At 39.9% G+C, this 26,560-nt stretch overlaps 1 protein-coding gene across 4 annotated transcripts in view; it reads left to right on the top strand.

The window, feature by feature from the left end:
- Positions 1-26,560, top strand: part of Herc2 (HECT and RLD domain containing E3 ubiquitin protein ligase 2) — a 173,911-nt gene that overhangs the window by 12,076 nt on the left and 135,275 nt on the right. For all 4 annotated transcript variants that reach the window (XM_052713854.1, XM_052713856.1, XM_052713853.1 and 1 more), the window contains exons 3-10: positions 8,361-8,475; positions 12,863-13,000; positions 17,603-17,822; positions 19,894-19,994; positions 20,823-20,979; positions 23,273-23,383; positions 23,931-24,102; positions 25,863-26,036. In XM_052713854.1, coding sequence (XP_052569814.1) covers positions 8,361-8,475; positions 12,863-13,000; positions 17,603-17,822; positions 19,894-19,994; positions 20,823-20,979; positions 23,273-23,383; positions 23,931-24,102; positions 25,863-26,036 — 1,188 coding nt within the window. The remainder of the gene's footprint in view (positions 1-8,360; positions 8,476-12,862; positions 13,001-17,602; positions 17,823-19,893; positions 19,995-20,822; positions 20,980-23,272; positions 23,384-23,930; positions 24,103-25,862; positions 26,037-26,560) is intronic.

Here is a 26,560-nt window from a genome sequence, read left to right as displayed (position 1 = left end):
AAGAATGGACTGATTTATTTATTCCCTCCTTCTTTTCCTTCCTTTATGTTTCATCTTTTTTGCTGTTTTGTTTTTTGACGCTATCCTCCAACTTGCTGTGTAGCTGAGGATGACCTTGAACTTCCGATATCCTTTTTGTGCCTTCTGAGTGCTGGAATTGCAGGCATACATCACCATACCTGATTTATGCAGTATTGGGGATTGAACCTAGGGCTTCATAAATACTAAGCAAGTGTTCTCTCAGTTTAGCTCCATTCCCAGCCCACATTTTAAAAAATTCACTTTTGAACACCAGTGTCTCTGAATCTAGGCTGTATTCCAAAACACTGATATATGGATACCAGCCAATCTGTGACAGTCCTAAAGTGCAGTTGGGGCCTAGCATGGTGGCCCATCATCTTTCTTGGGATGTTGGCATTTCTTGTAATCCATCATATATAACTCACTTGCTGTGAATTCTTCTCTCCTGGAATCTCTGCTAAGATCTAGGTTTATATTTGTGACATATTAGTAGGGAGAGTTGTTGATGGTAAGTAATTTACTCATTGAGAAAAAGTTTATTTAGGCTAATAGCTTTGAAGATTCTAGTTCATGACTGACTGATCCTTTTTTCTGCACATCACAGTGGTAGCATGTGGTAAAGCAAAATTGATCATCATATTAGCCAAGAAGCAGAATGGAAGACACATAGCTTGGAGTTCCACAGTTCCCTTTGAGGGGACTTTGATGACCTAAGTAAGGATCACTGTCCTAGTTAGGGTTTCTTTTTCTGTGATAAAACACCATGACCAAAAAGCAAGTTGGAGAGGAAAGGGTTTATTTGGATACTTATTTATTTATTACACTTTCACATCACTGTTCATCATTGAAGGAAGTCAGGTCAAGTACTCAAGCAGGGCAGGAACCTGGAGGCAGGAGCTGATGCAGAGGTCATGCTCACTGGAAGCTTGTTCAACCTGCTTTCTTACAGAACCCAGGACCACCACTTACAATGGGCTGGGCCCTCCCCATCAATTACTAATTAAGGAAATACTCTACAGGATTGCCTGCCTACATCCCCATCTTACGGAGGCATTTTCTCCATTGGGGTTCCTCCCTCTCAGATGACTATAGCCTGGGTCAAGTTGAGCCAGAACAATCACTCTAGTTCCTTTCTCCAATAGTAGCCCTCTGAGGACCAAGCTGCAACTGTGAACCCTGAGGGACACTTACCTAAACCATAGTATTAGTATAAATCTTCACAGTTAAAGCTGAACTAATTCTCATTCTTGTTTTTATTCTCTGCCTTTCTTCACTTTTTGTACCCGATCTGACCACTGATCTGAAAGAATCATAATATATTCCTTGTCTTGATTGATTGGCTCTTGACTCTGACTCTTTTACTTTATGTTTTTGTAGTTTCTTCTTTTTTCTCCCTTCTTTATAATTATAATTACGTGGAGACTTGAAAGGCTCCTGGGTTCCCTTGAGATATGAGCATGAAAGTTGAATGTAACTCCTGTAACATAGCACACCTGAGCCTTAAGGCCTGGCCCCTTTGTCTGTAGCCATTTGCACTGTGGTGCAGACTGGATTCCATTGGTAGGTCTTTTTTTTTTTTTCAAATTTATTTTTATTTTATGCATGTATACCTGCTTGCCAGAAGAGGGCATCAGATCCTGTTATAGATGGTTGTGAGCTACCATGTGGTTGCTGGGAATTGAACTTAGGACTTTAGAAGAGCAGCCAGTGCTTTTAACCCCTGAGCTATCTCTCCAGCCCCATGACACACCGTCTTATTTATGGGTCTTGTGTGTAGTTTGTCAGAAGAGAACACAAGTTGAATGTATAGCCCAGAGGACCAGAATTTTGGGGACCATTTTATCTCCTTTTGTTGCTTATTGTGAATAATTTTATAAAAGTGATATCTGAATATTTACTTGCATAGATTAGGTGGGAAAGAACTCTGAAGAACTGGAGAGAAAGTATAGAAGATTTCAGGGCTGGAGATGGCTCAGCAGTTAAAAGCACTCACTGCTTCTGCAGGAGACCTGGGTTTGGTTCTCGGCACCACCTAGTGACCCAAAACTGTCTGCAACTCCAGATCTGAGGGATACTATGCCTTCTTCTGCCTCTGTGGGTTCCAGCACATGTGATGTAGACATAAACTTATGTAAGTTCATGCCTGTACACATAAAAAAGTGTAGAAGAATTCAGTAATGAGGGGTATACATGATATTCTTTTGTGTTTAATTTATTTTAAAGAAGCTGCTATTGAAGGTAGTAGGTACTTTATGAGGATGGTGCCTGCCAAGGAGTGAGATAGTAGAATTGTGTTTTAAAAAAGCCCTGACTAATAGATGGGTTAGAGAGATGGCTCAGTGGTTGGGAGCATTTGCTGCTTTTGTGGAGGACGTGGGTTTAGTTCCTAGCCTACATGTCCACTCACAACTATCTCTAGCTGTGGTTCCAGAGGGTTCAAGACTATCTTCTGGCCTCTGTAGGCATTGTATGCACATGGTGCAGATACATACATACAAGCAGGCAAAGCATTCATACATACATGATAAAATGAATAAATTTTTTTAAAAAAGAAAATGGACAAATAGAGGTCTGTCCCTCTCCCCCCTCCTCCATCTCCCTTCTACTTTTCTCCCCTCCCTTCTTCCCTCCCTCTCTCCTGCTCTCCCTTCTTTCTTTTTTTCTGTGTTTTTTTGGTAAGTCAGTGTTTCATTATGTAGTCATGGCCGGCAAGGGACTCACTATGTAGTGATGGCCTCAAACTTGCAGTGATCCTTATGCTTCTGCTTTCTGAGTGCTGGGATTACAGGATTACAACTGGGTTGAAGTAAGTCTTTTAAAGTGCATCTATAGTAGAAAAGATGGCTTCTCTCATACTGCAGTTTTCAGAGTGCATACCTCCTCAGGGTGTTTCCAATGTCTCCTTTTCCTGTTTTATGCTGGCTGTTAACTCTGGGAATCCTTTTTCTTCAACAGATGTGGACAAACTAGGGTGTTTTTTATTTTTCGTTTTTTCCCTTGAATGTCATTATTTACTCATGCAATTGAATTTACTGTTGTCTGTTACATTGGTTATGTATTGGTGATACCCAGAATTGTTCATAGCTTTGACAGGAATCTTGTCTTCATTAGTTTTTGTGCAAATTCATTCATTCATTCTTTCTTTTTTTGAGACAGGGTTTCTCTAGCCCTGGCTTTCTTGGGACCCACCTTGTAGACCAGGTTAGCTTCAAACTCAGAGATCTGCCTCCCTCTTCCTTCTGAGTGCTGGGATTAAAGGTGTGCACCTCCATACCTGGTCTCCTCCCCTTTTTTTTTTTTTGAGAAAGTAGAGCATGGCATGCTCATATTGTAGCTCATGTTGTATTGCTTACATTGATTCCAGAATTAGCCTTTCTCTCTAAGAGCCCTGGTTCCTTTTAGTGGGAAATGGTGCTTTGGGGCCAATATCTTGGTACTCAGTGTAGGAAGATTGCTGTTTTTCAAGTTAAAATCTTTCCATACACAAAACAAATATATTTTAAAGATAAATTTTTGGTGAGATTCTAATCCAGATTGCTTAAAAAATATTCTTTACTTTTGTTTCTTTACATTTAACACTTTAGTTTCTGGTAACATTAATATACTTAATCATAAGCAGGTTTTTATCATGTGAACATTACTTTATCAAATAACACACATGGAATTGCTTTTAAATGATAGTATCTGTGTTAATTCAGGTTATAAAAATGATCAGTACACAAGGTTTGAGAATTTTTCCTCTCAAGGTGTAGTGTCAAGGCTTTAATCTCAGAAGAGGCAGATGCAGGAGAATCTCTGACTTTGAGGCCAGCCTGGTCTACAAAGCAAGTTCCAGGACATCCAAGCTGTTACACATAGAAACCCTGTCTTGAATAAAACCACACACATGTACACACACACACACACACACACACACACACACACACATACACAAAACACACAGATTTTTTTCTCCTTAGACTATTGTAGCTAGAGTTTTCCTGCCTTGCCCACAGTCAGGACAAATTTCTGTCACCCGCTAGTCCCACAGCTGCTCAGACCCAACCAAGTAAACACAGAGGCTTATATTGCTTACAAACTGTATGGCCGTGGCAGGCTTCTTGCTAACTGTTCTTATAGCTTAAATTAATCCATTTCTATAAATCTATACCTTGCCACGTGGCTCGTGGCTTACCGGTATCTTCACATGCTGTTTGTCATGGTGGCGGCTGGCAGTGACTCCCTTTCCCTTCCTGTTCCCTTAATTCTCCTCTCTGTTAGTCCCGCCTATACTTCCTGCCTGGCCACTGGCCAATCAGTGTTTTATTTATTGACCAATCAGAGCAATTTGACATACAGACCATCCCACAGCAGACTATATTCTTAGACTATATTCTAATTATATGAAGCTTAAACAGTCTCTTGAAAAACATTTTTTAATTTTTTGTGATTATAATATAATTGTATCTTCTCATTCCTCCTCCAAACCTGTTTGCTGTCTTTCAAATTCATGGCGTGTTTTCATTAATTGATGTTACATACATATATTATGCGTATATATACTCACACACATTCCTAGTCATATATAACCTGCTTAGTCTATATAATGATACTTGCATGTGTGTTTTCAGGGCTGACCATTTGGTATTGGATAACCGGTTGGTGTGCTCTGCCCTGGAAAGACTATTTCTCCCACTCTCAGCATTTCTTAGTTGCCGGTAGTTCTTTATATAGGGTTGAGGCCTTGTGGGCTTTTTCCATCCATATTAACATGTTTGTTGTTTTTGTTCAGCTCAAAAGCATTAAAAAAAATAAACCTGGGTTTTTTGCTTATTTCCAGTTATAGGTTTTGCTTTTTTATACTATAACTTGAATTAAAAATAAATGTTTATTTTATGTGTATGTGTGTTTTGTCTGCATGTATATCTGTGCATCACATGCAAGCCTATGAGGTGCCATGTGGGTGTTGGGAATCCAACCTGGGTCCTCAGGAAGAGCAGCCAGTGTTCTTAAGTGCTGAATCAGTTCTCCAGCCCCAAAGCTTGAATTTTTGAGGATGGAAACAATTTATGTTTTACACATAAGGAATACTCACATATTGCTTTTTTCTATTCCCTGCTTCCTCCATGTTCTGTGTTTCCTCATACATAATCACTATTACTTATTTTTGGTTTATCATTTCAGAGCATATGTGTGCATGTATGCCCCTACCCCTCTTTTGCATATTACATGAAATTTAGTATAGTGAATATCCAAAGCTATCTTGAAGGAAAAGAACAATTCTGGAAGAACCAATATTTAATTCAAGTTATACTGTATAGTGATAGTATGACAAATACCACAAAGCAGACAATTAGACTACAACAGAGGAACCAGATATGTAGACACATATCTGATTTTCCAGGAAGATGCTGAAAACATACATCAGAGAAAAGATATTCTGTTTGATCTGTGGTGTGAGAAGATTGTGTATATATGGGGAGAAGACTGAAACTCATTCTCTACCTTTTATCCTGCATGAAAATCAACAAAATGAACCAAAGGCCTTAACTGTAACCCCAGAAACTTTGGAACTACTAATGGAAAACGTATGGAAATGCTTGAAAACACAGACATAGAAATTGTTTTTTAAAATAGTACCTCAGTGGGGCTGGAAAGGTGATTTAGTGATTAAGAGCACTGGCTACTCTTCCAGAAGACTTGGGTTCAATTCCCAGCACCCACATGACAGCTCACAACTGTAACTCCAGTTGCAGGGGATCCGACACCCTTATATGATCATACATGCAATCAAAACACCAGTGTACATAAAAATAAAATTAATTAATTAAAAAAGTAGTACCTTAGTAGTGCAGAAAATAAGAAATTGACAGATGGTATTGCACGAAAATAAGAACTTCATAGTGAAGGAAATAATCACCTGAGTGAAGAGGCAGCCTGCAGAATGGGAGATAACTTTCACCAGTTATGTATCTGACAGGATTTTAGTATTCAGAATATATAAAAAACTTAAAAAGTTAAACATCTCAAGCACTAATAATGTAGTCATGCTTAGGCCAATAACCAGAATACTTTCATATGAAAAAATAGAAATAAATACTGGAGAAAAGTAGCCAACATTTTTAGATATGAGCAAATATAAATCAAAACTACACTGAGATTACATCTCACCCTATTCAGGATGGCTGTCATCAGTACAGAACCAAATGGTGATGTGACTGGTGGGAAAAAGGAACCCTCATGACAGGGAATGTCCCCAAAGGAATGAAAGGCTACATATGGTAGATACCTACTACATACCCACGCTTACTGTTTTCTAGTCACAGCAGCCAGGTCATGAAATCATTTGGTGTCCATCAGTGGAGGAATAGGTGAAGAAAATGTGGCATGTATGTGTACACACACACACACACACACACACACACACACACACAGAGTGGACTGTTTCTCAATCATTAAGAAGGAAAGGTTGAAATCATTTTTGAGAAAAATGAGCGGAACTGAAGCTCATGAGCAAAATAAGCCAGATTCAGAAAGGCTAAGTATGTTTTCTCTAGTCTGGAGATTCCTTTTTTTTTTTTCTTTTTAGAAATAAAAGTAGGGGGGCTCTTAAGGACTAGACCAGTGATAAGTATATGTGTGGAGATGACTATGTATAATAGAGTGAATGTATTATATGTGAAAATATAAGAAATCCATGAATTAGCCTGATGGCGGTGGTGCACGCCTTTAATCCCAGCACTCGAGAGGCAGAAGCAGGCAGATTTCTGTGAGTTTGAGGCCAACCTGGGCCACAGAGTGAGTTCCAGGACAGCCAGGGCTACACAGAGAAACCTTGTCTCAGGGGGAAAAAAAAAAAAAAAAAAATGAAACCCGCTAATTTGTAAAGACCTGCCATTGTGATACATTCCTGTAGTCCCACAAGGAATTCGAGTTGGAGGCTGGCCTAGGATGCTTTGTAAGAACCTGTTTCAAAAAAAAATTAAAACCGTATAGGGAAACCCTGTCTGGAAAAACCAAAATAAATAAAAAAAATATAAAAATAAAAATAAAAAAAACAAACCAAACAAAAACCACAGAGACATGATCCACTAATGAAAGCCAGCACAGTGTACACAGTTACGTAATGTGCTCTTTCACCTTATTGTTTTTGTTGTATGATCTTTAACATGTTGCCTGTTTTTAAATCGAGTAAATAGTCCATCATTTCATTATTGAATAATTGAATTAAATAAGGGGAACCAGAAGTCTCCCCCCCTTATATAATTCTTTAAAACCTTGATGCTGAAGACACTATACATTTTGGATACAGAACTTGGAGAAATTGAGCTCGAACTGACTTGAAAGCCTCATCTGTGAGAACTGGCTCTTATAGTATCAGAGGCTATTATGTAAGCTTCCAAGGGAAAAAAGCAACCAGTAGTCCTCCCGAGCCATGAAGCCTGCAAAATGCAGCTCTCACTGGCCCACTAAGATATCCCCAATGGTACAATAGTTGCACTTTTACTTTGGGGGTAACTACCAGCTGTCTAATTGGATTCACAGCCAGCTTAATAGGAGGGCATTCATGCCCAATACTGTAAACCTGTGGCTGCAGAAGTCATAGACCCTAGAGGTGAACCTACTCCTAAATTGATATAATTTTTAACTGTATTCTAAATACTATCCTTGTATCTACAGATAAGTAGTTCTAACCCCTTATCAAAGAATTGTCTTTGGGTAGCAGACAGAGGCAGTTGCAGGAATTCACAGCTGGTCATAACTACAGATAAATAACTGTGGAGTGCCCAACCCTAATTGACAGAACATAACACCCTCACCTAAGGCTAAAGGAACATCATGGAAGAGGGGGTGGAAAGATTGTAAGAGCCTGAGGACCAGGGTGCCGGCAGTGAGTTAGTGTCTTCTAGACATGACAGGGATGCTGTACCCATAACAACACAACAATATGGTTACCTAAACAAAGCTCTATACAACATCAGCACCAGTTGGCATGCCAGTGTGGATGGGGAAATTTCACAAGGCCCCACCCCAGATCAAGAGCTATAGGCAATCAGTGTCTGCTGAGAGAATCAGTTTTCATCAGTGATAAACCCTGATAGGTTATCAAGGTCAGCCCTAAACACATGAGCAATACTCAGTAAGTTGTATATATTTTATATATGTGTGTATAGGTATGTGTAATATATATGTATGTAAATAATAATTAAGAAGAGGTCATGAATATGAGAGGAGTTGTAGGGGCAGAAGGGTGGAAATGATGTAGGTAGAGTACTCATGAAATTTTCAAAAATAAAAAATTTGATTAAAAAAGATTTATACAGATCTCTCTGTAAGTTTATCTTTTTTGTATTTGCCAGCTTGCATTCACAAGAGATGGACTCTGTGGTCTGTGGAATGAAATGGTTAAAGATGGAGAAATTGTGTACACTGGGACAGAATTAACCCAAAATCGAGAGCTCCCTTCTAGAAAAGGTAAAATCTTTTAATGAATACTTGTTTATGTTGTAAATACTATAAAAATTGTGTGTGTGTGTGTGTGTACACAGTGTGTGTATACAGGTACCATGCTGTACATATCAGAGGACAGCTTGGAAGGTGGTTCTCTGGTGCGTGAGTCCTGTGGATTTAACTCAGGTTATCTGGTTTGGTGATAAGTGTCTTTACACGCTGGGCTATCTTCTCCCCCTTTAAAAATTATGTGTATTTGTTTGTGCTTGTAAATTGCATTTTACAGAGACTTTGTAATATGCTAGAAAACGGGAGCACCTGAGCTTTGGTCTTGGAACTTTATTCACCCTTTGGTAATTTTTGTCTAAGATGTTAGTTAATATGTCAAACTGTCCAGATTTTTTGTTTGTGTTAATTAGTGTATAGCTTGTAGGAAATCATGAATGGTTTCTCCTTTAAATTTTGAAACAGATCTTCCTGTAACTAATTATAAATGTTGATTATTGTGAGATTGGATGCACATTATTCCTCTCTAAACCTTTGTTAGGGAATAGTAATCCTGTTGAAGCCTGTAGTGCTCAAAATTCGACATGACTCATTTGTGCCTGGTGATTGAAATCAGCACCAAGACTGTAAAAGGACATGGAAGCCAGCACCTACTCCAGATTGTCTCTCTGAAAAGCCTCAATTGAGGCTTGTTGCAGAGTCTGTTGAGTGTTACTCCAATATAAAGACATTACTACTTTTAGAATGCATAGCTTTTCTCCTTGTGGAATGAATTGGTATACTGTTGATTGGAAAGAGCATGAGGAAAAGTATTTTTAGCTTATGTTTTTTGGTTACATCATCTATTAGAGTGAGTTCTGTTTCTTGTATTTGTGTGGAAATTCCCATATACACACAGAATCACCCAGAGATATGTACAGTGAATTGATGCCAAGTCATCCCTTCACTGTTTGGCTCAACTTGTTTATCACACCACTTGTGTCCATCCATGGATGTGTCTCACCTGGCTTCCTTAGATGCTTCCTGCATAGTGTTACCTTGAGTTTTTTTTTTAAATAAAAAGTTTTCCTTTATTAGTGTGTATGTAGGGAGGGTGTGTGTGTGTTTGAAAGCAAGTATACATGAGGAAGTCAGATAATAATTACAGGAGTCAATTCTTTCCTTCCATCTTGATTTTTGAGGTAGGGTCTTGTTTCTGCTTCTCTGTGGGCCCTAGGTTAGCTGGTCCCAAAGCTTACAGGAACAAATATAAAGCAAACTTTACTTTTTGTATCAAACCTAGGGTTTTAAGCATGCTAGGCAAATACTCATGAGTCATGCTAGACAGACACTCTGGGCTGTGCTATACTCAGTTTACAAAACTTGTTTTAAATAGTAAGGCCTTTTAGTGTTTAGGATCCAGAGAAGTTAGGGTTGATGTACAGAAAATGGTAACAGAAGAACATTTTGAGTTTAGCCCACTGTATTTGGCTGGACTATTAATTTTGTTTTCTTTGAAATCAATCAATCAATTTACTCCTTTTGGGCCCTTCTCTATTGAGTCATTAGCAGCTGTCTAGGTCCTAGGCTTAGCGGTTTGGACAAAGAAGGCCTTGGGTGGTTTGTACAAACGTCCTCATCTTAATTGGACAGGAGTGTCTTAAAGTCCTGAGGTTAATCAGTTGTTAGCTGGTCCTCAGATGAGCTAACAAGCAACCGGAGGTCTGCTCATAGCCCCTTATGTTTTCCCAAGGCCTTAGGAATTTTATCCCCTGGCCTTTTTCTTCTCGGCAACAGGTGTGTGTGTGTGTGTGTGTGTGTGTGTGTGTGTGTGTGTGTGTGTGTGTGTGTGTGTACATATGTACGTGCATGTGTGCGCATGTACAACTGGGCTTGGAATATGCTTAGTAATATGCTCTACCACTGAACTACACTCTGTATTCTTCCCAGCATTTCTTATTTACTGTGTTTGGATAATTTGTCTTCTGTGTGTACCTTTTGATTCCCACAGTCATGAAAAGGAGAGTATGTAGGCACTGAAGTGAATTTCTTTCTCTGTGAGCTGCTGGTGCTAATTATTGTAGTGTTGGTCATGCTCTTGAGGGACTTCATCTTGCTCTTGCTGTAGTATTCTGATTTGTGCTCCTGAGAGTAAAGCCTGAGTTGTGTTTGGAGATGCTTCTTGTTAACTGCCACATCTTTTCCATCCTTAAGAAGTAAAAGAAAGTCATATGATCTTTAATACAATACATTTTAACACGTGTGGATTCCTGTAGCCTCCATAATCTGCATACAGTTTGACCACTCTCCAAACTCCAGCGTTGCTCTGTTTATCCTCCTAGACCTTCATCCACCGATCTGTTCTTGAGACATCAGTGTAGTGTTTCGGTGCCTGTGACTTTTATTGTATGGAAGTAGAATGTGAGGCTCTTTTGTCTATGTAGTTTGTTCCCTTTTGCCATTTGGAGTTTGTTTCAGAAAAATCCACAGCTTATAGGTACATGAAAAGGAAGAAAGGGAGGTAGATGGATCTAAAATTGTAGAGAGAACAGTTTATTGGGACCAACAGAAGTGTGGTCCTTGGTGGCAGCAAGACCAGTTGGATCCCACAGTTTGAGTCAAAAAGAGTGATGAGTTTATGGTTGGAGAAAAGTGACTTTATCATGGCTGGAATGTACTTGTTTATCTTAAGATCCTGTTAAAGAATCAGGTGTGCCCTGGGAGCCAAGGTCTAGTTATAAAACTCCATGTAGCACTCTAGTGGTTTTGTATAGTATGATTTGTTGGTAAATGAAGCGGGAAAAACATAATAACAGGGTTACTCTGGGATAGCCATGATAGTTATGACATAGGATGACTGCAATGTGGCCAAGTCATATCCATCTAGCAGGAGAGGGTCGTGGGCACCTGCTACTTGTCGTTAAGCCAGACAGAAGTTGTGTGTTACCCAGAATCTGTTGCTTGTAATTGGCATCTGAAGTGGGTACAGAACCTTTTTTTTTGTTTTTTGTTTTTTTTTTTTTTGCTTTTGTTTTTTCGAGACAGGGTTTCTCTGTGTAGCTTTGCGCCTTTCCTGGATCTCGCGCTGTAGACCAGGCTGGCCTCGAACTCACAGAGATCCGCCTGCTTCTGCCTCCCGAGTGCTGGGATTAAAGGTGTGCGCCACCACCGCCCGGCTGGGTACAGAACCTTTAACTCACTTGTTCTGTTCTAAGTCCAGCTGGTTACTACCAGAATCAAATTAAATTGCTAGATAGAGTTGGTGTTAACAGAGAATTAGAGAATTGGTTGGTGTGAAATGTGTGCGCGCGCGCGCACACACACACAAAGATATAGTATATATGTGTGTATATGTGTGTATGTATATATATATATATATAGTATATATATGTAATTTATGTGATTATTTTCCTTATGACAGGACTTGTTAGTATTTCAGGGTTAAGATTTTTTCCATCTTCTCTTTACAGCCATGTAAGGGATTTCAAGGCACTTACTACTGTCTGAGACTTTACAGTGGCTTGAGGTGGTAGTTTTCAACTTTTCTTTTGTGTCTCAGTACTCCTGAATTATACTTCAATGATAATGGTCCTTAAACTGTATATATGTGTGTGTGTGTGTGTGTGTGTGTGTGTGTGTGTGTGTGTGTGTGTGTGTATGTATGTGTATGTATGTATGTATGTGCCATAGCATGTATGTGGGCATCAGGACAGCTACCACTTTTATGTGGGTTCTGGGAATTGAACTCAGATTGTCAGGTCTCCACTGAGCCATCTTGCCATCTCAGGGATAGTGATCTTTTATAGCAGTGGTTCTCAGCTGGCAGTAGAGGAGAACACTGTACAGTTAAAAAATGATTTTAGAGTTTGTCTCCCTAATTCTCCCTTTGGTTGTTCAGCAATTTTGAGTTACTGGATTAAAGCAGTTATTGTAAAGTCCAAATAGATCAATATTAAGGACATTGTGAAATCTAGTAGGACATTGAAAAGTATTAAAAACAAAACAAAACAAAACAAACCTTCATGCTTTAAAGAATTTGAAAAATCCCTTATTGTATTTTCATTATTAAGTAAACTATGCTGACTCTTTTGTAGTTTTAATTCATGTGATTTTTTAAAAATCCTAAAACGTTGAGTTACTGATATGTGCTATAACGCTCCCATGTTTGGGAAGACTTATTTGTAGAGATGGATAAGAGGTGCTCTGCCCTCCTCTCTCTGTTTCCTTCTCTCCTTCCCTCCCTTCCTCTTATCCTTATTTTGTGTCAGGGCCTTACTCAGTTGCCCAGGCTGGCCTTGAACTTACTATGTGGCTTAAGATGGTCTTGAACTCATGTGCTGGGGATTATAGGCATGAGCCGCCATGCCCAGTTTGACTGTTGCGTTTTGAAAAACAATTATGGACTTAAGCACTTTTAATTCTCCAGATGATGGTGTTGAAACTCAGAGTGGAACCAAGAAAGAAGATCTTAATGACAAAGAGAAGAAGGAGGAAGAAGAGACGCCTACACCCGTGTATAGAGCCAAATCAATCCTGGAGAGTTGGATCTGGGGCAAGCAGCCAGGTATTACACTTTCTGACAGCAGTGGATCAAGTTTTTGTTTGTTAATAGAATTTTCTAAAATTAAAACCTGTATTGCAGTAAAATGTGTCTGATATAAAATATAATAGTAAAATATATCTGATCTATAACCATTATAACCATTTTTTAAGCATACAGTTTATTAAATATGTTCATACTCTGGTACAAAATCAATACCACTCATATCCATTCACCAGTGTTTCCCAATCCTCCAGGCAATCACAGTCATCTTTGATGTCTGCACTTCAGTCTTCACAAGCACCACACATAAATAGACTCAGATAGCGTTTATTCCTATTATCTAGCTTATCTTGCTTATTATATATTTAAGTTTATCCATGCTGGGGCCTTTTTGGTTTTCAAGAGAGGGTTTCTCTGTGTAGCCCTGGCTGTTCTGGATCTCATTCTGTAGATTGGTCTGGCCTCGAGCTCAGATATCCGCCTGCCTCTACCTCCCGAGTGCATGCTGTGGCCTTTTAAATGTTAAATAATATTTAACTGTTTGTGTGCATATTTTGATTATATCTGCTCCAGTTGGTGGACCCTTGGGGTACTTCTCCCTTTTGTTTTTGTTTTTTCACATAATTATAGCCTTTATTTAAAATAACTTTTATCTAGGAAGCTCATTTTACACGAGTTTCCAACTAGTTACTAGAGACAGAAACAATAAATAAACAAATGAAACCAGAAAAAAGTACTTTGTAGAAAAAGTATAAAAGGAACAATTCTATATGTGAAAAACAATAAATATTAACTGCAAAGCATCTATGTACTAGTCTGGAGGTGTCTCTCCTAGTAAGCGCCACTGTTAGCCTTGAGATCTGATTCATTGTCATTGGGTCCTGAGTAGGCGAATGCTGCTGCCACAGACATGGTTGTCTACTGTCCGCTTGAGGTCACTGCTTTTAGTTCTATGTGCATTCCCAGGTACACTGGATTGTGTGGGAATACTGTGTTTAACTTTTCCAAGCACTGGTACAGTGTTTTCCAGAGGCCACATTAGGTTTTCATTCTCTCAGCAGTCCACAAGGGTTCTAGTTTCTCTGGGTCCTTGCTAACACTTAATTTCCTCTTGATAATATCCGCCTTGATGAGTATGAAGTGGCATGTTACTGCTTTGATTTATATTTATTAATGATTAAGTGATGTTGAAAATTTCTTTTCCAATGCCAACTGATCTGTAAATGTTCTTTGTTCTTTGGAGAAATATTTATTCAAGTCTTTGTTCACAAAAATACATTTTTTTCTTTTTTAGTTATAACATGTGTAGATGATATTAAATTCATCCAATTCTTTTTTATCCAAGCAAGTAAAACTTACACTTTTCTTTTTTGGTCTTCCTTTATTTTATTTTATTTTATTTAATTTCTAAAAATATCTGATGCATTTTTGTTTTAAAAATTTGTTTTTAATGTGTGTTGGGGCTTGATCCTAGGGTCTTACGTAAGTTAAACAAATGGTATACCATTGAGCTATATTCTTAGACACCACAAAGGTTTCAGTTCACAAAGAATATATGAAAATTTTTTTGTGAAAATTCATAGATTATAAAGACATAACTGTCTACCACAATTACAGTTTTATTTTGAGGATTTATTGCTCTTACCAGTTTGGTGTTGACATTTAAACTTGTTTTTTCCTTGTGCACATACATATAAATGTGTAAGTATAATTTAAGTTTTACCTGTAGTAAATACTAGTTCTCAGCTCATAGTGCTTTTGTAAGAACAGCAGACTGAATAGAGTGATGCTTTTGTCTAGCACACATTAGTGTAATTAATTTATTTTTTTTTTGTCTTTCATGGAGAGAGAGAAACAAATCATAATCTGACTGCTTTTCTTCTCTTTCTTACTAGGAGTATGAAGCCTTTAGTGTTAATTGTAGGCTTTTCTTTAGTTCTTTAGGCTTTACTTCATGTAATTTTTAAAACTTAGTAATTAGGTACATGAACTTTTAGATATTTTTTTCACACTGGCAGAAGTGAAATATATTAAAACATTGAGATTCCATCTCCTCCTGGACAGAATGTATGTCATTAAGAAAACAAATGACGCTGGGCGACGGTGGTGCATGTCTTTAATCCCAGCACTCGGGAAGCAGAGACAGGTGGGTCTCTTGAGTTCGAGGCCAGCCTGGTCTACAGAGTGAGTTCCAGGAAAGATGCCAAAGCTACACAGAGAAACCCTGTCTCAAAAAAAAAAAAAAAAGAAATGACACATTCTGGTGAGGATGTGGTAATAAAGGAACCCTTGTGACTGCTGATGGGACTATAAGTTTAACCATTATGAAAATCAGTGTGGAGGTTCCCCCAAAAAACCAAAGTAGATACATCATGTGACCCAGCTAAACTACTGCTAGGTATATACGTGAAGGACTCAAAATCAACACAGCACAGAATCTTGTATATCAGTGATTATTACATTAATATTCACAATAGCCAACTTGTGGATTCTGCCTAGGTGTCTTAACAATAAGGAAAATGTGTGTGTGTGTGTGTGTGTGTGTGTGTGTGTGAGATAGCGGTTTTATTCAGCCATGAAGAAGAATAAAATTGTGATGACACATGCCTTTAGTTCCTGCACCTGGGAGGCAGAGGCAGGTAGATCTCTGAGTTCAAGGCCAGACTGGTCTACAGAGCGAGTTCCAAGACAGCCAGGACAGGACTATATAGAGAGACCCTTTCTCAAAAAACAAACAACAACAAAGAATAAAATTATGTCATTTGCAGGAAAATGGATGCACCTAGAGATCATCAAATAAGTGAGACTCAAAAAGATAAATGTTACATGTTTTTTTCTCATTTGTAGGTCCTAGATTTTGTATAGATCTATGAAATCATGTATGTGGGATGTGAAAATAGAATAGGGATAATGGGAAGGGAGAGAGGGAACAAGGGAAGGAGAGATGGGTATAGGCAATGTATGTGAATAATGTATAAAAAGGTCTATGAAGTCCATCATGTGTACAATTAATACTTGCCAGTGAAGATTTAAATTAGAAATACAAGGTGGAAACTGACTTTTCAGAAGATGTAAAGCATTTTACTAGCCTTTTTTGATTTCTAAAAGGAATTCCTCTGGGATATGTCTGTGACTGCCTTGTCTCTGTGAAGATGCTCCATATAGTGATGGCTGGATGCCTTTTAGTGTTTCTTCTGCAGACTGGCTTGAAAAGGATGCCCTGAGAAGTCTGGGATGCTACTTCACTGGGAAACATTCTGTTTTTCCATCTTGATACCAATATGGAATTTAGAGTGTTGCTCATCTTGCTTTCCATAACTGTCAGCTCTTAGACATTTCAGTTTTAGATTGGCATCCTACTACAGTGCCTGTTCACCAGGATTGAAGTTGAGTTGAGTTATGGGAAGTAGTGAGATGTAATCTCTAATTCTTTCTAAGAACTTTACTTTGCATAGAAAGCATGCTCAAGTGATGGGTAGCCAGAAACTAATATCTTCCATTCAAGAGAGGTTGGTTGTGGCTTTGTGATTGTCTGTCAGGGTCCAAGTCTTGAAGGCTGAAGACTGTTGAAGTAAAGACAGAACATAAACACAGGAGTAGTGCTAGCATGGGGGTTGTTGAGAGGTAACTTAATTTACAACTGCAATTTTTTTGTAGTCTTGGGTAACTTGTTTCTAGGCTAGGATTTTTAACTTATTTTATTCATGTGATTGTCTGATAGCTACTTAAAAACTTTTGTGAAAAAATTCAAACATATACTAGAGGGAATAGCTTAATAAAACTTATCATACAATTTGAGTATTTTATCTTCCAATAAAATAGTTTCATAAATGTATTCCTTTCATTAGTTATTCATACACAGTAATTTTATTGTAATACTGCTTTTGGGTTTGGGGAGACCTATCTGCAGCACACATGTAAAATGAATGGGGTGTGGTGGCTCTCACTTGCAGTCTTAGCACTGAGGAGATAGAGACAGGCAGATCCCTGGGGCTTGCTGGCCAGCCAGCCTAGTGTACTTGGCATGTTCCAGGCCAGTGGAAAACCCTGTCTCAAAAAACCAGGTAGGTAGCATGTGACGAATAACACCTGAAGTTGCCCTCTGACCTCCACACATGTGCACTCGCCTACACAGGAACACATGCACTCAAAGTAACCTTTGTTTTCATTTTGACCTTAGTTGTGTAGCAAAGTGGCTAGAGTTTTGTTTTTTCTTCTAAAAAGTGGGCTACTGAGAAGTTTGCCTTTATAGTTTTGAGGATTTGTTCATTCATTTCTGTGGGGCTAAGCCTTGAGCCTAGGGCCTTTTTCATGCTAAGCAAGTGCTCTACAGCCCTTCAGTTTTTTATTAGCAACTTTCTCATGATGATTACTGAGAAGTAGTGTATCCATGTCTTGTGCTGTACTCCTCTGTGTGATTTTAGTCAGGTTACTTAACCCTTCTATGCCTGAGTTTCCTGTGTGGACATAGATTACTACCAGCTAATATGTGCACACTGTTAATGATTTGGATAGCATTGTATCCATAGGTATTTCTACTGTTACTGTCTAATTTCTTAGCATTACTGCCAGCCCTGCTCAAGATGTTGACAAGTTAGAATGTTTTCTTATCTTGTGTTTCAGATGTGAATGAACTGAAGGAGTGTCTTTCTGTGCTGGTTAAAGAGCAGCAAGCCCTGGCTGTGCAGTCAGCTACCACGACACTCTCAGCCTTGAGGTTGAAGCAGAGGCTAGTGATCCTAGAGCGCTATTTCATTGCCTTAAACAGAACTGTTTTCCAGGAGAATGTCAAAGTTAAGTGGAAAAGCAGCAGCATTTCTGTGCCTCCCACAGAGAAGAAAAGGTAATAATAAAATGGAAGAACCCTGTTGTCATTCCCCGTAAGTTCTGCCTCTTTTGTTTAAGACAGTTTCTTTATTACTAAAGATGCTTCCAGACATAGGGTTTTTAATTTATGGTTATTTATTACTACATCAACCAATTTGCCCCTTGGCATTAACTAATAACTACTAGAATATTTAAATCTCATGTAAAATTATATTTTTTCTCAATGTAACTATGAAAATTCTTGTTCACATGAGAACAGAGTGCCAGGGTAACTCATTTTATATGGTTAGGAGCTTGTTTCTTTTGTTGTGATAGTGGCTTTCACTCCCTAGAGTGCACATGGAAATTGTGTAGAGAATGCAGCAGGCAGTGTGGGAAACTCATGCATCTGGCAGACAGGTGTTAATTGTAGCTTCATTTGGTTTCCCTCCCTTCTCCTCTCCTCTCTGCTCTCCTTTCTTCTCTCTCCTTTGTCTTCTTACCTCCCTTCTCCTCTCCTCTCCTTCCCTGAAGTATCTGGTTGATGTCATGTTGTCACATTCAAAGTTAAGTTTTCATGGTAACTGTGTCATGGGACCTCTGGGGTTTCTTTCCATTTGAAAATAGCTGGGGCACAGTTTTTCCTTTACTGACCACATAGACAGCAGCCCACAATGATGGTCACTGGTCTGAGAGCTCTGTGTATGTGAGTAGTTGATGCTAAGAGACCTTCAGCACACTTGTGTGTTGGTCAGATCACCTTCAGATATAGAGAGTATCTTGAGTCCTCTGTTGGCTTAAGCATTGGTGAGTTAGTTGGAATATCTTTCATTAAGTGAAGGAATTCCTAAAATTAAAAAAAAAAAGTTCTTGGATTTATAGTGGTTGTATTTACTTATTTGCGCGCGCGCGCGCACACACACACACACATAACAATAGTTAAAAAACAGAGGCTACCATTTTAAGAGTGGTTCTTACATTGTCTTAGAGCTATTGGTTCTTTCTTGGGGGCCAAGATCCTGACTGTCTGAGGACAGTCGAGCTTCATGTTTACACAGGAACAGTTTTCTTCAAGGGAAAATGTTAGTAATAGTCCTCCAAACTCTCCTGATCAGATTTAACATATGTACTCATCTTTAAAGCTTCTGTTGTGTAATACTTATATTTCTCATTCAGAAATATATTCCTGTGTTCCTGACATCCAGTGCCTCTTCTGGAAGTAGCAAATAGCTCTCTTCTCCCTTCATAGTCACTCACAGATGTGCACAGAGTTTCCCCTGAAGTATTCAGGCCCTCACAGATGTGCACACAGCCTCCCCTGCACTATTCAGACCCTCACAGATGAGTGCACACAGCCTCCCCTGCACTATTCAGACCCTCACAGATGTACACACAGCCTCCCCTGCACTATTCAGACCCTCACAGATGTGCACACAGCCTCCCCTGCACTATTCAGACCCTCACAGATGTGCACACAGCCTCCCCTGCACTATTCAGACCCTCACAGATGAGTGCACACAGCCTCCCCTGCACTATTCAGACCCTCACAGATGAGTGCACACAGCCTCCCCTGCACTATTCAGACCCTCACAGATGTGCACACAGCCTCCCCTGCACTATTCAGACCCTCACAGATGTGCACACAGCCTCCCCTGCACTATTCAGACCCTCACAGATGTGCACACAGCCTCCCCTGCACTATTCAGACCCTCACAGATGAGTGCACACAGCCTCCCCTGCACTATTCAGACCCTCACAGATGAGTGCACACAGCCTCCCCTGCACTATTCAGACCCTCACAGATGAGTGCACACAGCCTCCCCTGCACTATTCAGACCCTCACAGATAAGTGCACACAGCCTCCCCTGCACTATTCAGACCCTCACAGATAAGTGCACACAGCCTCCCCTGCAGTATCCAGGCCCTCACAGAGAAACTTTTCCTTTACAAAGCATATTTTATTTAAAGTTTAAAAAAATTGAAACTAAAACCCACCAAGGATCCTGATAGCTAAAGAAGACCATAAGTTACGTGCCCTATCTTCTTACTTTATTATTTTCATGTTCCTCTGACTGACCAGTTATTATACCCTTTGTGTTTATGTGCAGTTCCCGTCCCACAGGCAGAGGGGTAGAAGGACTTGCCAGAGTTGGGTCCCGAGCAGCGCTCTCCTTTGCCTTTGCTTTCTTACGAAGGGCCTGGCGTTCAGGTATGTGTATAGCATGCCATTCTGTTTCCTTCATAGATAGGAGTTTTGAGTTCCCTGTGCAATTCTGCCCCAGCAAGTTTCTTGTTGGCCACCTAACAGCTAGACTACCAGGTCCCTGAGGCCATGTTGGGTATTTTCAGAGTTGTTTAATCTTTGTAAATGTCTTCATTCTCTTTACTTTAAGTTCTATTTTAGCATAAGAGGCTACAGGGTCTCTCTAAGTTTTCAGGCCTGTGTTTTTAAGAAAATGTTCATTTATTACAACCTTGCCTCACCTCCTTCACCGTGGAATGCCTTAGTAAGAAGTTAACAATTGAGCACCCATAATCAGAAAATATGCAATCTAAAATGATCTAAAACCTGAAGTCTTTTGACTCATGATATCACAAGTAGAAAATCCCACACTCAGCCTCATGTGATAGATTGCTGCCAGAATGCAGCCACACTAAAGTTGCTGCATGAGATTACTTCCAGTTTCTGTGTGTAAGGTATATATGAAACACAAGTGAAAATAGAAGTGAGATTAGTCCCCTTTTCAAGATGTATACACACACACACCCACACACCCACACACCCACACACACACCCACACACACCCAACTGAGTCACTTCTGACACCCAGCAGTTCAGGTAATAGATATTCAATATGTCTCACACATACTGCTTATGTGAGAGATACTAAAGGTGGAATGGAATTTCAACAGCTGTGGTAGAGTTTGACCTATTGGATAAAGAATTTCATGAATATCTTGTCACTTGAGGGGTTGGAGGCCCAGTGGGGTGACTGGAACTCTGCTTGTCAGCAATGCCTCACTGTATGTTGCTCAGGTGAAGATGCGGATCTCTGCAGTGAGCTCTTGCAGGAGTCCCTGGACGCCCTTCGAGCTCTTCCCGAGGCCTCTCTCTTTGATGAGAGCACGGTGTCCTCTGTGTGGCTAGAGGTGGTAGAGAGAGCGACGAGGTTCCTCAGGTCTGTCGTGACTGGGTGAGTTTGTACTTTTCTTGCTTTTCTGTGGAGTAGCTTCAGTGTACTGGAGGCTTGTTCTCAGTTCATCTTACTGTGCTTCTGGGAACTTGCTGACTAGCTGCTGCTGCTGCTGCTGCTGTGTTTTCAGCATGCCTGCAAAGTTCTTGCTATTCACATTACAATTGTTTGTTTGTTTGTTTTTGAGACAAATTTTCTCTGTATAACAGCCCTAGCTGTCCTGGAACTAGCTTTGTAGACCAGGCTGACCTTGAACTCACAGAGATTTGCCTGCCTCTACCTTCCGAGTGCTGGGATAAAAGGCATGTGCCACCATGCCTGGCTTTAAAATTGTTTTTGTACATTTTATTTATTTGTTTTGTATGTGAGGTATTAGTGTGTGTGTGTGTGTGTGTGTGTGTGTGTGTGTGTGTGTGTGTGTGTAGGTGTATGTATGGGTGCATGTGTCATAGTGAACCACATGTGTCGTAGGATTGAACTCAGGTAATCAGTCTTGGCAGCAAGTGCTTTACCTGCAGAGCCAGCTCTCTGGCCCATTCTCAGCTTTTTAGATGATTTAATTTATGATTATTATGACTTGACCCAAGAAGCTGTCACATTGAACATGATGGGGAATATCAATTTTTTTTGTTGTTGTTATTTATTGTTTTCTGGAGGTATTTGATAACCCATTCATCATAATGTGAGCACTTCTTGTGTGCCTCTTGGTGTTAATGAAGAGCCACTGCTTTGAGGGAGGATGGTGCTTGCCGGGAAGTCTTGGTAGATAATAAATGAGAACATGGCTACTCAAACGATGTTCTGACTAGTGCCAAGGGTGTAACTCAGTAGTAGAGCAGTTGCTGAGCAGTACTACTAGATTTGATCCTTCTCATTGCAGAAAAAAATGTATAAACCTGTCTGTTAGTTTACTATTGCTGTAACAAAAACCTTGGACAACCCACTGAAAGGAGGGAGGATTTTGGCTGGTGGTTTCAGATTTCAGTCTGTGGTCACTTGGCCCTGTTGCTTTGGACCTGTGTCAACAGAGTTCACCATGGAGGGGCCTGTTCTGTTCATGGCAGCCAATAAGCAAGGGAGAAAGAGGAGGCCATAGGATTGTAGTATTCCCTTTGAGAGTGCACCAGCAATGACTAACTTTCGTACTTGGCTCTGTCTATAATGTTCTATCACTTCTCCATAGTGCCATGGATTTGGAACTAGCCAGCGAGTACATGGGTGTTTGACAGACATTTATGATCCAAACTGTAGCGTATAGCTATACTTTTTAAATTTTTTTGTATATGACTTTGATCAGAATGGGAGTTTTGACTTGCCTCATTTCTGATTTTGGCTGGGCAGCTGCACCTCTCCTTAGACAAGCTCCTAGGAGGTTGCTCTATTGAACTTAGTTTGGACACCCAGTTGGCATAGCATTCCTATAGTCCAGAGTTCCTTAGCTCAAGTGATCCTCAGCTCCTTGGTAGTTGTGACTGTAGGTGTATGTTTCTGCTCCTAGCTTGGATATGAATCTGTAGTTACATTTTTTTAATGTAAAGAAAATAATATAAAATTAAGCACAAAGACACATAGAAGGAAAGTTAGTGTGCTGTCTCCTCAGCAGAAGTCATTACCATTTATTCCTGTAACCAACAGGGATGCCTTCGGTCCCTTGCATATGAGCCATGAGTCTCTCTTATAGGTGTGCTAGTGAATGTGTTACTGTAGAATTTTAAAGCCCTGAAAATAGCTTTAGAATTAATTTTAAAAGTCCAGTGTCAGTTATAGCCTTTCCTTTCCAATTTTAGGTTCAGGAAATTTGTTATTTATTACTGAGTAACAAAGTTCAAATCTTTCTTTGATGTGAAATACAAATATGCATAGATATATGCCTTTAGATTTTCTGGTGACTTTAAAAATTAATACTCCAATTTTGTATGGGAAAGTTGATACTATATTTTTTTCAAATTGGAAAAATACCTACTCCCTCCCTCCCCTGCTTCCTCCTACTTTTCTCTTGAGACAGGCTCTCATACAGCCCAGCTGGTCTCAAACTACTATGTAGCCAGGAATGACCTTGAACTTCTGATCCTTTTGCCTTTCTCTCCTTCCTCTTCCTCCCTCCCTCCCTCCCTCCCTCCCTCCCTCCCTCCCACCCCCACCCCCCACCCCCGTTCCTCGTGTATGTGTGTGTGTGTATGTGTATGTGCTTGTCTTTTTACATGGGAGATTGGATATAATTAGCCTGCTGGTATGATTTTAGGTTTGCTGCTTTCTCTGATGTTACCTAGCCTTGCTGTTGCTGTCATTTCAGGGATGTTCATGGAACACCAGGGACTAAGGGGCCAGGAGGAGTTCCTCTACAGGACCAGCACTTGGCTTTGGCCATCCTGCTGGAGTTGGCTGTCCAGAGAGGCACTCTTAGGTGAGTGGTATGAAGCTCATGTCACCTCAGGAGATGGTTGTATGTCTGTACACCTGCTGTGTTGTGGAATTCCATTTGTTTGTGGCTATAGCAAATTTTAGTGTTCTATAGCTAGACCTTCATTCCAGGGCCCTGTGTTTATTCTTATGCTAGTCTGTTTTGTTGTCTTTATTTCTTTTTAGGCTAATTTATCTAGTCATCTAGGAGTTCTTTTTAAGATGTTTTCTCCTAAACAACTGTTTATTTAGTTTTTCTGAAATAGGTATTTTTTACTTTGTTGATTTAAGATCCTAGAATTTTCATGTAGAAAGCACTGCTTGAATGTCTTAGCTATTTTTATGCTTCATATCAATAGAAGGAAAATGTCTTTTGCTAAATTCACAGCATTGATTCAGTGATTTAATTGCCAAGAATTATTTCCATGACATTATTTTAGCATCTTTTCATATCATTGTCCTCCTATAATTCTAATTGTTTGTTTAGTTTTGATGTGTTACGGCAAACACTAACTTGTTTTTATTAGAGAGTAAATATCCTTTCTTTTCAGCCAAATGTTGTCTGCCATCCTGTTGTTGCTTCAACTGTGGGACAGTGGGGCACAGGAAACTGACAATGAGAGGTCTGCCCAGGGCACCAGTGCCCCTCTTTTGCCTCTGTTGCAGAGGTTCCAGAGCATCATCTGCAGTAAGGATGTGCCACATGCAGAAGGGGACATGCACGTGAGTATCACCTGGGGTCTTGTGTTTGGATGGCTCTTTCTTATTCTGAGGATATCAAAGAGCTAGCTTTATTATAAGTAAGCCACAGTGTTCATCTATGGGAGTAGATGTCTTTTGGGTGTATTTGTTTACTGGTGATAGCAGCAAGGGAGATGGGGGCAGGTATGGGAGGTCAAATGCACTATATTGACAAGGTAGAGTATCACATGTCCTATAAAGATTCTTCCATATGACAGCTTCTAGATTTGTACTTATAAAGAGGAATATGGTATGACATGGATTCATTGGCCTTTTAGAGATCTGTCTACTGCCTGCCATGTTGACTTGCAGACTTTGCTGAGCCAGCTGAGGTGATGATCTGTGTGTCTGGTTTATTAGTGCGTGTGTGTTCCCAGCAGCTGCTTGAATGTTTTGGGAGGTGAATTTTAGGTACTGTGTTAGGCTGTTTTGTGTTAATGTAAACAAATACTTGTGAAACCCCAGGACTGTGGTTCTTTACATTTGAACTTTTCATCTTTTATGTAAAGTTAGGTGGTCTGTTATCACTTTGGCCTAATTTATGTCTTAACACTCTTAAGTGATAAGAAGACTCTGTTTTTGCAAATTAGAAATATGATGTTAATTGTAAATAAAATAAGGCTTTAGTAGAGTGGACAGCCAGGCCAGGTGGTACAGACCTGTGATCCTAGCTACTTGGGAGGTTGAGGCAGGAGGATCAAAGATTTAATGTTAGCCCAGACAACTTAATGTTTCAAACGGGTAGAGTAAGGATTGTTAAAGACTCTTAAAAGAGTACTTGCCTAACATGCTTAAAGCTCTAGGTTTAATGCTCAAGACTTCGAAACCACAAAATAAAACAAAGTCCCCCTCTAAAGTAGGCAATATTCATATCAAATTGAGGGATTTTGTTGTGTTTTGTTTTAGCTTCAAAAGGCATGTTGTAGAGCTTGTTCTGTGTTCTTATACTTTAAAAACAGTGTGTGTGTGTGTGTGTGTGTCTGTCTGTCTGTCTGTCTGTCTGTCTCCCTCCCTCCATCTTCACCTTGTATGGAAGCCAGAGGTCAATTTGGGGTTTTGTTCCTCCGGAGCCACCCACCTTGTTTTTTCGAGACAGGGTTTCTCACTTGCCTCGAATTCCCCAGGTAATTCTGGCTGGTCAGTAAACCTATCTCAACCTCCCTTGCTCAGGGAGTACAAGTGCATAGCACCATGCTTGACATATTTACATGGGTTCTGGGAATTGAACTCAGGTCCTCATGCTAAGCACTGTATGGGGACTGAGCTGTGTTCCCAGTCCTCTTATTGGGGTTTGAGGGCGGTGTTCCTATAGGGTAATTTGGCTGTATAAACAGTCCATATGGAGTCAACACGTGTGGTATAAAAGTACATAGGTTGCCGGGCGGTGGTGGCGCACGCCTTTAATCCCAGCACTCGGGAGGCAGAGGCAGGCGGATCTTTGTGAGTTCGAGGCCAGCCTGGTCTACAGAGCGAGATCCAGGAAAGGCGCAAAGCTACACAGAGAGACTCTGTCTCGAAAAACCAAAAAAAAAAAAAAAAAAAGTACATAGGTTGAACAGTCAATACTGTATTTATATGCCGGGTATAGAAGGGTGTGAATGTATAGTGTAGCTGTTTGATGGCTAAAATATAAGATATGCAGGAAATGCGTAACTAAATATGAAAACAGAGAGTAATTAGAAGTTGGTGGTGGTATTTTTCTTCCACTGTTTGAGTGTGTTTCTTTCTTTCTCTTAATCTAGCTTTTATCTGGCCCTCTGAGCCCCAATGAAAGTTTCCTGAGGTACCTTACTCTTCCACAAGACAATGAGCTTGCCATTGATTTACGACAAACTGCAGTTGTTGTCATGGCCCATTTAGATCGTCTGGCTACACCCTGTATGCCTCCTCTGTGTAGCTCTCCAACATCTCATAAGGTATGTGCTGGAGCAGGACTGTTTCCTTGTGTAATGATGAAAATCACTTGGACCTTAAGTATGCTAGGCAAGTCCTTTACCACCGCCTTAGTTTCTTTTCTCATGATGTGATTACAAAAACAAAAAATCAGTCAAAAGCAACCTAAGGTAGAAAGGGTTGATTAGTCTAGCTCACAGTTTGAGTGTACATGACAGCAGGAGCTTGAAGCAGCTGGTCACATTGCATTCGCAGTCAGTAAACAAGAGAGCAGTAAACGCTTACTGGTGCTCAGGTTGCTTTTTCCATATACAGTCCACTACTCAGGGATTAGTTCCACCCACAGTTAAGATGAGTCTTCCCACATCAATTTATATATCACGATAATTCCCTAGAGGCATATCAAGAGGCTCACCTCCCAGGCTATTCCAGGTTCTGCCAGGTTGATAATTAACACTAACCATCACAAACACTGAGCTATAACCAGCTTAGTATTCTTGGTTGATTTCCATTCTGTGTATGGGCCAAATTTATTTGTTTATCCATC

Source organism: Peromyscus californicus, unplaced genomic scaffold (assembly GCF_007827085.1).
Source record: "Peromyscus californicus insignis strain IS unplaced genomic scaffold, ASM782708v3 Scaffold_4__1_contigs__length_199733344, whole genome shotgun sequence".
NCBI lineage: Eukaryota > Metazoa > Chordata > Mammalia > Rodentia > Cricetidae > Peromyscus > Peromyscus californicus.
This window is presented reverse-complemented; position numbering and strand designations above follow the sequence as displayed.